The 14023-nt window shown below is 37.5% G+C and overlaps 1 protein-coding gene across 7 annotated transcripts in view; it reads left to right on the top strand.

Moving 5' to 3' along the window:
- LOC117234292 (zinc finger protein chinmo) overlaps positions 1-10579 on the top strand; it is a 65298-nt gene extending 54719 nt beyond the window's left edge. For all 7 annotated transcript variants that reach the window (XM_033495362.1, XM_033495363.1, XM_033495359.1 and 4 more), the window contains one exon: positions 8510-10579. In XM_033495362.1, coding sequence (XP_033351253.1) covers positions 8510-8742 — 233 coding nt within the window. In that variant the 3' untranslated portion in view covers positions 8743-10579. The remainder of the gene's footprint in view (positions 1-8509) is intronic.
- The last annotated feature ends 3444 nt before the right edge of the window (positions 10580-14023 follow it).

Raw genomic sequence — 14023 nt, 5'->3', positions numbered from 1 at the left:
CTCTGCTGCATTATGCAATATTTTTTACATAGTTTTTTTAGACATTCGTTTATTCGTCGATCTCGATACAATATTCGTAAGTTGGCGTAAATAATGTTCGAATAATAGAAAAAGCTTTAATCGTGCACCATCGGTGACATACCCGATCGAAAATATATTAACTTCACTCTTCCTATTTTCGTTTATAATAAATTTTTCCTTATCGTGATTGGAACGACTCTGTTCCCTTTTTCGTCCCTTCGTATCCGTTCCTTTTGTACCGTTCCCTCCGTTTAGTTGCGACCGATCAGCCACAGGCTGCCGCCCAGTCGACGACGACCAATTTGGCGCCACCGAACGAAATGTGTCAAGGACTGACCGATCCTACCACGCTCCTACCATCCGTCGAACTTCTTCTCTCCCTCCGGTTCGATCACGAATTCTCGCGCAGAAGAACGTGTTTCCTCCGTTTTGAGCGTATTCCATCGAGCTATCTCTCTCTATCTCTCTCTATCTCTCTCTCTCTCTTTCTCTCTCTCGATCGAGAGACTCGCCAGAGATTTGTAGATTTCCCACGAGACCAAGCGGAGACTCTTTCTATCCGTGGCCGCACGTGTGCCCGCGGAAAGCGCCTCTTTATTTTGGCTTTCGGAAGAGTTATGTCATCGACGCACAAACGCGTGTATAAGACGGAGAAAGAAAAAGCTTCGGGACCTTGTTCTTAGATCGGTTCTACCTGGGTGGCTGTTTGTTTCGACGTTTACGATGATGCAGTATAGAATGTTGAAATTGCCGTGTTTTTGCTAGTGATATCGCACTAGCAAAATTTTTTCTTTTTTTCTTTTTTAATTGCAGTTTAATGTCTCATTAACTGCAAGGTTATCGATAGACCGACGATTTGTAGGTGATTATAGGAAATTCAAAAGCGCAAAAATTCACAGAATGCACGCGATATTCGTTAATATAATTTGTTAGTCGCAATTCAATGTTCCCTCGTTTATTCTTGCGTGTTTTTTGTTTCTTTCTTCGGCTTAATTTTGTTAATGTGTGAAGTTTATTAGCCTGGGATGTTTAGGATCTTATTTATTGCCTGAAATACTGCGCGAGGTAGCGACGAAGCAGAATTTCGAATCTGACATGAAATTAAAGAGGACGAAAAGAATATACTTAGAAAAGTATCTATTTGTAGAAAGAGGAATAAAATTATTATGGTTATTATTATTTGTCTGCTTTATTTGTGCATAATGCTGTATACTCTTCATACGACTTTCTTTATGTTATTTTTTCTTGTGTATATATATATATATATATATATATATATATATATATATATATATATATATATCAAGGAACAATATAATTAGCGATAACCATAAAATTGGTAATAAAACTGTTATGATCCTATAAGAAACGCAATAAAATATATTAAAGAATCGTTCGTATCTTCCACAAACTCTTTAAGAATAATTAAACTAATTAAGAATAATTACTCATCGGTTTGTTAATTAATCTAACAATGTTTAACATTGTAAAATCTATTGCAATGACATTATTATCCGCCTCGTGTTGCCATTTAATGCTGTCTCGGATAATATTTATATCGGGAATTATATCACCGAGAATAAAACGAACGATAACGAGGCAACTAATCTGAATAAAAATTGCGAACATATACAATGTATCTAAATTTGAGAATTGCGCCGGATTAATTCGTAATCTAATCTATTCATTTGCATCGTTCTACTCGACGGTTGCAAGCTATGCATCTCTTTTTAATTTCAGATTATTTATCTTCTGTTTTCAAATTTATTCGTAAGAAATAATTTTTTATTTGAAGAGTATACTCTTCTTTTAAAGATTCTACAGAAAGGATCGCAATACTTCTTTTTCAATAATTGTTCGAGGATCTCAACGTTATTGAGATTTAACAATTAACCCGTACGTTGCATATGTTCTATTATCTTCTTTATTATTATGCGAGTCCTACTCGTCGTTTTAAATTTGTCCGTTTCCATATTTCATTGAATATGTGTATCAAAATAAATATTATTATTTAAAATGAAGATCTGTTTGACAAAAGATATGAGGAAGAGTTTTAGCCACATGTTAATAGCAGCGAAGGCATTAATTAGCTTATTCGTCAATGTTGTAGTCTTCTTATCACATCCCTGTCTTTTGATAACAACGATATGTGCAAATATTATACTTTCTATAGCCGTTCTTACATCCATCGATTATTATTATTATTATTCATTAAAAAGCGAATAATCGTAAAAAATAATATGTACCTCGATTCTGCTAATGCACCGCTAAAGAAAAACAACGTAGCAAGAAATTAACGAAAGTTTCACACATATGATACGTATTTCCTTCAACTCTAATTATTTAACTTTAAAACCGGTCCATGTGCGAATGAAAACGTTCTGGTAGATGAGTCCAGGATAAAAATTCCGGCGATAAGATTGCCGATATCCAGCAATGCGGTCGATCGATCGTAAGAAGCCGTCGTGAGTTGTGGTAGGGCTGTATCTTTCTTTCTGTTATTCGTTTCTTCGTCCGCTCGATCCATTCAGCTGAAAAGGGAGGAAAAGGGTCAGGCCAGCGGCGATGGGTGGGCAAGACCTTGGAGGCTGCTGCGTCTTCGTAACCGAACCTTTCCATTTTCCCCTCTCCGAGAATTCGAGCGGACTGTTGCGGGATTTCCTCACCTTCTAGACCCTTCGAGCACGCGCGGCCAATCGAAGGTCAAATCAGGAACATCGTATTTTCCGTCAACTCCGCGTCGATGCTCTCAGGGTCCCCGTGTTTTGAGAAATCGACAGAAACTCGAACTTCTATCGGTCGGTCTCGTGGCAGATGTGATCTTTCGGTGTGTTTGTATCTTACATCGAGTGACGTGGATCTGGAGCGAGATTAGGGATTAAAAGATTTCGAGATCGAGTGTGGGGCACGATAAGATGATGTTAAGTCGTGTTTCGAAACGGTGTTCCATAGTTTTTGGAACGATGGAAAGTTTAATTCGAGGTCTTACCGCGATTAAATCGAGTTTTTATTCAGATCGTTAAACATCGCTGTAATATAACATAGGTTTATGATTTTTGCTTAATACAGATCTAATGTAAATTAATTTTTAGAACGAGTTGCATTTGTTTGTTTCGTTTTAGAGGGAAAGGAAGATAGGAATTATTCAATGGAAAATTGTCTAGTTTTATGATTGTTATTTTTTAAGATACTGGTAAATTATATTTTTATCTAAGTTTATATTTGTTTCTTTTTTTTTTTTTTTACACGGTTATGCAATATCATGCATAGAAAATGTTCGAATTACCGAAAACAAGAATCACTGTTCTTGGGTTTGAAGAGCTCATAATTATTTAATTTAACGAGACTGACCTCGATTACGAAAAATATGATTATTTATTAGCGTGCATCGTATCTTTACATGCGGCTCGGTATCATCGCGTTACAGTATTATTATTCTGCAAGCACGTGTCAGGGTCACCTTCTGCGAAGTTTCCTACACGCACGTGTAGTCGAGCTTCACGCTCAAAATAATTTTTCCCGAAAATTACAGCATCGAGGAGAAAGGACGTTTTCTGCATTCTTTGCATGTCTTTTCGTTCCACGTGCAATCGCTCTGTTATAGCCTTCGAATCTATTTCAACCTAACCATATTTTCATTTCGTTGAAAAATGATCTGTCGTGATATTTTGATTCTTTCTTAAAGACTTTCGATGTTTATCAAAAGTGTTTCCACTTTATCGTCGTGTCTCCTATTTTTGCAACCAATTCTTCATTGCCCTCTTGGTATAATTTATGTCGAGTAGTTTCACTAATTATACAATTTTCCAATTATAAATTATCCTAATACGTAAGATACTTCGCCTCTTAAGCAGAAATGGAATAAAGCCCAACGAATAGAATCAATTTTTTTTATAATATTCTCACGTTTCAGCTATATAAAATTAAGTACGACAGCATATTGAAATTCGAATTCTCAAATCATTTTTAAGTAGATAGAAACTGATAATCGTAATCTAATCTCCTTGCGTTTTTGCCAGTTTCCTTATATTTTTGTTGCAACATTGAAATATTATTAAGAAACAAGAATGCAAAGAGTCGAAATGGAAGAAAAGAAAACTTTTTGAAAATTGTAAACGGTGCTAATAAAGATAATCATGCTGGAAACGAATGCATCGAAAACGCGTTGCCGTTGATCGAGATGGTACGAAGTAACGTTATGTAATATAAATATACTGCGCGTCGAGCGCATGCCAGTTCTTTTTTCGTTTGCAGCTACTCACGACTTTCTTGATGGCTGATTATCGCCACGCACTGGCGAGCGAATTATTTGTCTTCCAGACTGGCCAGAAATAACGCCTCTTGTTTTATACTACTTCGCGTCTTACGCATTGTCTGTAACTACTGCAATCGCTGCACGTGAATCGTTGCGTGGGAAAACTGTTGCGCTCTGTCTATGATCGTCTTAGTGTAACAAATCAGAACATTAACAAATCAAATATAAAATGAAATGTTCGAAATGGTATTCAAGTTATGAAATACTAAATTCGATAAGAATTTAAGTTGATAACTCCTAGTGTCACATTGTAGAGATGCAAAAATACCGATTGTGTATCACGAGAAAAATGGATTACACGTTATGAGAGAATAGAGCTCAATTTCTTTTTACGTTTCATTTCTGTTCGATATTATTCATCACCTTAAACAGCATATATTTTCGATAAAAAATCTGAATGTACGCGCCAAAGCTATTTTCTACGATCTCTACGATCTAGTGAAACAGTTAACACAAATAGCACAAGCTCTTATGTTTTCAACAATCCAGAACGAACAAAGAATAATATTGACTACTCAGAGAAGCTCATTAACACAGAACAGTCTAACCACTAACATCGATGTAAAAACTTCCACCGATATCGCAATCCCCACGACTGAATCAACAGAATCCAATCGATAGATATTCAACTGAACGACTGGACGATGATTTGAAAAAACTTTTCGATCGCCTCACTTTCACCTAGCGATTTTACATAATAGAAAATGCAACCGTTTTACACAACCCATTACAATCTTGGCACGTAACAGAGTCGAAGGGAGGCGAACGAAACGAGACGAAACGACGTCTCGATCGAAAACTTTTTAAGTAACTCTTGGTCGAGCGTGAAATCCTTCGGGAAGGAGATACGAGAAAAAGACGAAGGAGACGTTAAAACGCGGTTTCGAAATGCGCAGCTGTGGCACGAGAGATCTGTCAACTGCAAGCAACAGTACTTATTCTATCTGGATTCTCTGCAATTTGATCGGTCGGCTAAGCACGAAAACACGCCAGGAGGTCCTGTTTGCCGGCAGGTTAAACGCTGTAGGATCCATCTCGATCAATTTTCGAGGGTGGAGGAACCGAACCAGAGGATGTCCTGTAATAATCGTCGATACACGCGAAATCCGCAAATTTCCAGGCAAGGCAGATGGCGTAGCCTTTCGCGGAAGCGATCGTTCTCGCTTCTTAAACACCGGCATCGCCGTTTTTCGTTTCTGCGTGTCTCAGGGGCGTATTTACCCCGCGGGCTCTTCCTCTATACATATACCTGCCTCTTATTTCACCTTTCTCTTTTTCTCCTCTTTTCTTTTGTCTTCCGTTTCCACGTCGTCTTCTTACCTTTTAATTTTTGCTCGTCTCTATCGCTCCCTTCAGTCATCTTCTGCCAACTACGTTTAGGTACTTTCGTCTTGTTTTCTACCCATTTTAGATTTTTATTTTTTATCTCTGTTCTCTGGCTGTGGAATTTTCATGTTGCAATTTTAATGGTTTGGTTTCAGATTAAAAGGCTTAACATTTTGAGAAGAAAGATTATGATAAGATATTTGAAAATATATCGTTGCTGCTGATATATGAAGCTACACGCGTAACATTTACTGCCACGATTAATGTCATAATTTCTTTCTAAAGAAATTATTACGAGGACAAGATCCACTAAATTAAATTTTCTGATGTTTCTTTCATAGCTTCCTCAAATTTAAGTTTTATTTATTATTTATTTAAGTTTATTTATTTATATATAAAAATGGTCTTTTTTTTAACATATGCTACAGATTAATATTTTGCATCAAAATATATAAATCAATGGAAATATATGACCAAAGATGCATTATAAATGATAAAAAATAAAACTATAATTAAACGTAAACTAGTCACGACAAAATATCGGATGTGAGTCAGAAAACTCAGAAATGCTTAACAAATCTTTTAATAGACAAACACGATTGTATCTAAAATAGTCCAAAAGACGGATTAAATTCTTCTTCTTCGTTCTTTCTGCAGCTATCTTTCAGGATCTTCTTTGCTACTCTTACGTTCTCTTCTCTGTCAGTCAAAGGACCGTTCACCCTTCTTTTTTAACACCATTGGCTTCTGTCCTCGGTCCGCACGCATTTTTCTAATCCCCACTCGTAGTCAATTCCACGCGGAGAACGTTTGGTTCGCCTTTGTCTTCGGGCAGCGATCCTTCGTGAATTTCATAGTCAGCTGCACGAAGATCGAGGCCCGCGGCCCCGTTTACTTTTTCTAGGATGGCCCGTCACTATTTTTAACCTGCTATCCGCCGAAAAGAAGAACGAGCCACGCTACTAGACGCGTGCACGCGCCGCCACTCGCGATGAACGCGCGCGTGCACTTCGACCGGGGACATTTTTTACGGTTCGCGATGCTTCTGGGAATGGAAAGTTTTTGCGAAATTTCCGTATTTCTTTATTTCGAAATTTCGATGTCAAAAAAAGTAAGATTGTTTGGGAAAAATTGAAATTGTTCGTGCAAGCATTATTTTACGTCACTAGGAATATTTCCTGTTGGCATTTTACTTTTCGTGGGGTTAAGTGGGGGGTTTACGTATGACATTTTCTTACTGTACAATTTATAGAATGCATATATGAATGACTTTTAGATTTTGTAAAACCGAAGGATTTGAGCGTATTATGAGAAGCTCTGTTTCATGAATTATTCATAGATTTATATATTATTTATACATAAGAAACATTTGCTTTACGAATTGTTTGCTACAACGTGGACAAATATTTTGGAATCTGTAAAGAGTGTAAATGCGTACGAAATTTTACATTATATTGCACTTCGACAAAGAAACTGTCTTTTATTGGTCGATATAAGTAAGAAGTTGAAGTATAAGTAAACGCATTTTATTATGATTTTTCTCATGAAATCTTAAAAACACGAGGTTCGATACAAACCGGGTTTAATCTAATCTACTTTGCGTTATTAGACATACATTGAGTCATTATTATTTAATAAGACGATAATATAAGCGAAAAATAGCAGTTCAAGGGTAGGTAAGTAGACAATGCTACATTATACGAGGACTGTTGCGACTGTGATGAATGCAATGAATTCCATGAATGCTAATTAAAGATTGCTCGTTAAGAAGATACTCGTTAAAGATCTCCTTGCAATATTTATATAAAGAAATTTTCTATATTAAAGAAGTGCAATATTCTTCTCAAAAAATATGTCTTCTAAGAAAAATACTTGCTGCCAAAAATCTCAGCCACCGTTCTACATGCGCATCTACCAAATTAGATGGTCAGAATAAACCGGAAATTATTCAGATTCCATAAAAGTAGGCCTCGAGGAACGTTTAAAACCATAGTTCTTCCACTTAGATCGGCTACTATTCATTCTACAAAATTCTGTTCTGGGAATACTCTGAATAATTGTAAATATATGGTTGTTACTAACGATAATTCATTTCTTCACATGATTCCGTCGGAAGAGACATAATCGATAGGCTTTTATGAACACAAAATTCTCAAGGAAACGGAATAGCACGGAAATAAAAGCACGGAATATTCGTGTTCACGGTAGTTTCTAGTATTTAACGACTGGTTTCACATAGCCTAGGGAAAATGGTAAGGTCTGTAGATGTTGCCCTCAATTCGATCGTGACGAATGGGAATCTTCACGCGTTCCTCGGCATCTTTGCCGATGGAAGTTAAATTTTATTTGCTGTAATCTCCGCAAAACAAATAAAACGATTGAAACTGAAAAAGTGATAAATTTAAAAATAAAATTTATCCTTACGAAAAATATAACAAAAATGATAGACCCATTCAAACAATTGCCACAGGGTTAAATAAAACATAGACATACGAGCTCGTCATGAGTTTAAAAAACCGCCCAAATATCTTTCCTCAGATTAACTCATTAATACTGCAAACGATAATACCAGAAAATGAAAGAATTGCTGAAAGAAATACAGAAATGGGTTAGATAAATTTCCTCGTCCGAGTCAACTTACGCTACAATCAACCAATAACGAATAACAAAACTACTAAATTAATTTAACGAAATTAAGTAGAAGTAAAAACTACCAAATAACAGTACCTATTTCCCTTGTATCAATCAAGAAGCTGATGTTTTCACTATATGATAAAAGAATTGTTTAAAAAAATACGTTTTCTCAAATGAACGCACTAATAACACTATCAATATCCGTGATTGCAGGGAAGAAACTAAAGTGTCCATACTGTGAGAAGCTGTACGGCTACGAGACGAATCTGCGAGCCCACATACGGCAGCGTCACCAGGGTATCAGGGTGCCGTGTCCGTTCTGCTCGCGAACGTTCACGCGGAACAATACCGTCAGACGGCACATCGCACGGGAGCACAAGGCCGAACTGAATCTGAAGGCCTTTCAACAAACAAACCACTCAATGTCAGACACGGTGCCGCAGTAACGGCGTCCTCGTTGTCATCGTCGTCATCGTCGTCGTCGTCTTCGTCGTTGTCATCGTGGTTGTCGCTGTCATCGTCGCGATGACATCGAAGACAGCCCTGTGGCTACTCGAGTTACCTGCGAGTGGCACGAAACGGAAATACCACGAATGCTGGAACGAGGAAGAAGCAACGAGGGTGAAGGTCTGTCCACCTTTTCCCTCGACCAACGTCGGTCAACGCCATCCCCATCCCATGTAGCATCCGAGTGGCGCTCGGGACTAAACATTTCCTCCGCGAAATCGCCACGCTGCGATTGACAGCGTTGCGCCGGAAGTCAACCGACGCTTTGACAGCGAGGTCGACAAAGGAACTGTCCCGCTGTGTCTCGTCTCGGCGATTCTAATAGTTGTCAATTACACCAGTCGTGTTTTCGGCTGAGCGATTCACCGGCCGAAAGCGTCCCGAGAGCGTCACTACGAAAGAGCAACCGCCGGAACACAGAGAATCGAGCTGAAGAATTATATAAATTTACCGCTTATGCAGATGATTAGACGTGGCGTTCGACTTATTCGATCGTATCAAACGATCACTGACACATACTCGAAGACTCGATGGATGCTGGATTTTCAAAAGATTCTTCGTGTTTTGGATTACCGCTACTTTGAAGATTCACGTTGCTCTAACGATTGCACGCTCTTGGCACGCTTGGTACGCTTGGTACGCTTTTGCGGATACGAATTGCGTTTCCTGGGATAAATTGTGGAGGATGGACGTGGCGTGAGCTTGGATGCGACAGAGGTTGTTGACCAGATGTAGTAGAAAAAATTGTCGCACTAATCGGATCATAAAGGAGGTTAGCATTGGAAGAGAGGGAAGATGAAAGAAGGCAAAGGAAGATACAGGAAGATAGAAGAAGGTAGAAGAGTGAAGCTTGGAAAAACGTCGACGTCCGATTGCTCGCGTAGCTCGCACAAAGGTACGAGTGGGATGATTAGGGGTGGGATTGAGGGAGATGAAAGCTCGTCGCGCCTCGGACACGCTCGCGAAATAACGCTGGATAATCACAAAACTAGTCAATAAAAGTGCAACGTCGAGTAAGAGTTATTAACTATAAAAGAGAAAGCTGAAGAAAAACAGTTTTTAAAAGAGCGCGATAAAAGATAGGGAAGTTAGAGACAAGCGTAACGCCGAAAGATCGAAACCGAAGAAAAGACGCGAATAGTTGAAAGCATGTTGAAACGCAGATTCACAATGTCAAGAGAGATTAAGCGAGTAGATTACGAGGAAAGTGAAGAAAAAAAAAAAAAAAAGACGCATATCTCAGGTGAATCGTACTACCGTAAGCCAGTAGTTCTCGATTTATTTTATTATCTTTCTCGCCCTTCTGCTTTGTGGTTTACATATACATATATATGTATTTATACAATTCTTCACCATATTTTTTCGACGACTCCTCGCGTGAACGATCAGGATCGTTTTAAGGAGTCGTACGAATACCGATTAATATATATAGTATAAATATAAATATACCGAACATATAAATGAAAACGGTGCAAGCGCTGTTACGAGAAATAGGTTTAAATGAATGAAGCGTCTACTTACTGCCGCTACTTTATTTTATTCGATAGTTACGATCATGTTACCGATGGATTATTAAGAATTATCGAACTGATTACCAGATCACAATGCATTGAAACGCTGTTATATATTGATACTTTTACCGATTCTACCGCGGAGAAATAACACTGGTACTATTATTGCTGTTGATGTCGAGAGCCTAGGGTCAAGACACGGGTGATATCCGAACATAATTCAACACTTTACAACTTAAACACGTACGCGTTAGTGCCAAACAAACTGAGAACACAAAGAAAGGAAACATAAAAATTAAATCGCATTTTCTCGATCGTACATTTTTCTACTCAGGATAGGTAATCGAATTTCTATTATTTTTTTACGCATCTCCACACACGAGACGGTAACATAGAGACGACGGACGACATACACTTCATCCGTGAAAAAAGTACACATATCCGGAAAAGAGAGATAGAGTGATGCAGATTTTTCTTGTAAAACCGACACTGACGCATACCATCTTCTCCACTTTTACGTTTTTCTTCTCTTCTTTTTATATAGATATACCGTCGTTTTATAAAGAATTTATGAGATTATTAACTACAATGATAAAGAATGGACAGGTTGTCGAGTTACCATATTATTAAATATATCATGTAGGCCACGTGTGTAGATTCTTCTTGGTGAATGCGTGCAAAGCGGAGGTTCGTATCGCGCGAGAAAATAAGCAATAATCGTTAAGATACATAGAGAAGAATTGATCTTTCCTTTTTGTAAGAACGTTGTTTTTTTATATCTCTCTAAACGCACTGTATATATAACCAAGGGACGCCTGTTCTTAATCGTTATTATACACGAACAGGAGTTTCCTGGTGAAAGATCAGGGCGTTCCACGTGCTACGTATTATAATACGAGATCCAAGATTTTTTAGCGAGTACGTTTATATTTACCTGATCGATGAAGAATCACGAAGCAATCGCATTCGCTTAGAAAGATCTCAAACGTGACGCGTTGTACGTCACGAAGAACAATCACTACCACTTTGTTACCTGTTTACAATGTTTAAATAGCGGACTTTTGTCCGAAGCAATAGTCGAGGATAATATATAATAGGTGATATAATTATGAAACCAATAGACCAGGACGAACAAGAAAGCATAGGGAATAATTGCTTAGATACCGGTTGTATAGAATGTGATCAATGCAATAGTTTATTATTAACGATTTAACCTATAAATAGATATATAGATACTCCTAGTCAGGATAGCACCACAATATTACTTGTTGCAGTATTTCACACGTTTATATTACAGACTTCTATCTTCTCTCTTTTTATTCTTTCTCCACTATTACAAACTCCCAGCCGTTTTTTTTTCTCCTTTTTTATTATTATTATTATTATTCGTTTATCATCGTTTTCTTCATATCCGTCAGTATCTTGTCTTTTCTCTCGCTCGTCTCTTTTCCTCCTATTTTTATTTGTTTGTTACGTTACAGAGGAAAATCAGAGTTTAACGAGAGTTATCTCACAACGATACGCCTATCTTCTTAAGATATCAAAGACAATAGTTAATAGGGGATTATTTAGTATTTAAATGGTCGTAAAAGATTTAGAATATATTAGTAAAAGGAAACTATTTGTTTCGTTTCCGTTTTCGTTGTCTCGTTCTTTCCCGTATTTTCTTGTTCGCGTTGCATGTGTTCTTTTTACGTTTCTACATTCTCCGCATAATTCTCTCTCTTTTTTTTTTTTTTTTTTTTTGTTACGTTTTTCTTATTTTCTTAAATACGATATCAAATCGCGAACCGGATCGTTCGCGTATTCTGCCAAATGACGATACGTATGACAGTACTACCTCATCGTTTTTTATAAGAATGCATACAAAACACAGGGAACACTGAGAGACCACTGATAGAATAACATCTGTACATTCCGTACAGCCGCCACTACTCGTCCGGTTAATGTCGGGATTATTCTCCTGCTGTTATACCCTGAGATACAGGGTACGAGCGTGAATCTTGAAGCTCTTCATCGAAATTCCATGCAATATTAATATTTATTTTCCAAACTTGCTGTCATTCAACACATACGAAGAATATGATGAGTTATATTTTCTGTTTTTCAACGAAACAATTTTCTGATAACTAATCTCAATATTGTCGAAATTGTTGTTTATATTTGCTTTTACGAATTCAATATGTATCATTATATCATGATATTTGAAAAAACAGCGTTCAGTGCTGCAACATTAGTTGTACATTTGGTTTCATAGAAAAGGATTTATTACTTACCTTAGAAAGATTATATTCATTTACAATTATATCATCAGAGAAAATACTTTGCGAAACAGAAACTTGAAAGGACGAACTTATCACATTTTCTTCGCGCGATCTTCGCGTTGTAATCGTTCGTAGAATTTGTGGAAGATCGTTTTCGTTCTACCATTTACAGATCGTACAAACGACGTCTCCTTCGAACTTTCAAACAATTTCATTTTATAGACATTAGTTTAACGCAAGTGCCGTATTAGCAGAGGAATTTCTGATAGACGAAAAGCTTCAAGGATCGCAAGCACACGTGATATATAAGCTCTACATACGATTATATAGTAGATCCGTTTTTTTACGAAGTTGCATTATCGCATACGTACACAACTGTATATGTAATAACTTACCATTATCTAATAACTTTCCACTATATAAGCACAGTGAGACACGTGAATGTGAGTACGCGCGTGTGTGTGCGTGCGTGAGCGCGAGAGACTGCGTGACAATTTACAAATAAAGAAACGCGGCGATTTCATCGTTTGGCAAGCGAAGTCTGGTTCCTCGGACCGATCACGATTTTTCAGTCAGAGAAATACGAAAAAGAAAAAGAAAGAAGAACGGAATCAGGTGAGAAACAAAGGAAACAAACGAAAGTATTGTTTCATCATGAACAAAACGAAAAATATGTGAACTGAAAAAAGATATCGCGAGTGTGCAGTGCACAGGTTTAATTGGCGAGAGCGAAGAGGTTTTCAACAAATGGGTCTAAAATGGAGAAAATCCAAGTGAAAATATCAAATCAGCGAAAAGTGTTTCGAGTGAACGCGTGCTTGTTTCGTCGACGAATTTCGCGGATCATGTTTTCCGATCATCTCGAAGGGGTTGATAACAAAAAAAAAAAAAAAAAAATAAAAAAATAAAAAAAATGGACGAAGAACATTCTAAGAAAGAAGCTCGAAAGCCGACGAATGAAAGGAACAAAAATGGGGATTGAAAAGGAAAAACCATACGAGACGTTTTTAGGAGGGCAAATTATTTAGATCCGGACGCGAGGGTGATAACCGATGTTCTTTTAGGGCTGACTAAAGGGTGAATTTCTCGAGGATGGGGCTATAAAAACATTTTAGACGACGTGAAAATTAGTCATAGAGGGTGGACGAGAGGGCCTGAAAACAAAAAGCAAAAAAACGAAGACGCTGCGGGAAGGGGTATTATTCAAAAGTGTTATGTGTCGTTTACGTATGTGATAGGAACATACACACACGCGCACACACATCTACACTGCACGTACATACACGTTTATGTACGAAACAGAAAAACACACAGAACGTACACGGGATACGTCGCAAAACGATCGATTTGCATATATGATCACGAGTGTAAATAATTTTGCTACGCATACGTACTTTGGTTAAATTTTATTTCCTTTGTCTCTTCTTTTGTTTTCTTTTAAATTA

This window comes from Bombus vosnesenskii, unplaced genomic scaffold (assembly GCF_011952255.1).
Source record: "Bombus vosnesenskii isolate JDL3184/JDL3185 unplaced genomic scaffold, Bvos_JDL3184-5_v1.1 scf7180000013304, whole genome shotgun sequence".
In the NCBI taxonomy this organism is placed as follows: domain Eukaryota; kingdom Metazoa; phylum Arthropoda; class Insecta; order Hymenoptera; family Apidae; genus Bombus; species Bombus vosnesenskii.
This window is presented reverse-complemented; position numbering and strand designations above follow the sequence as displayed.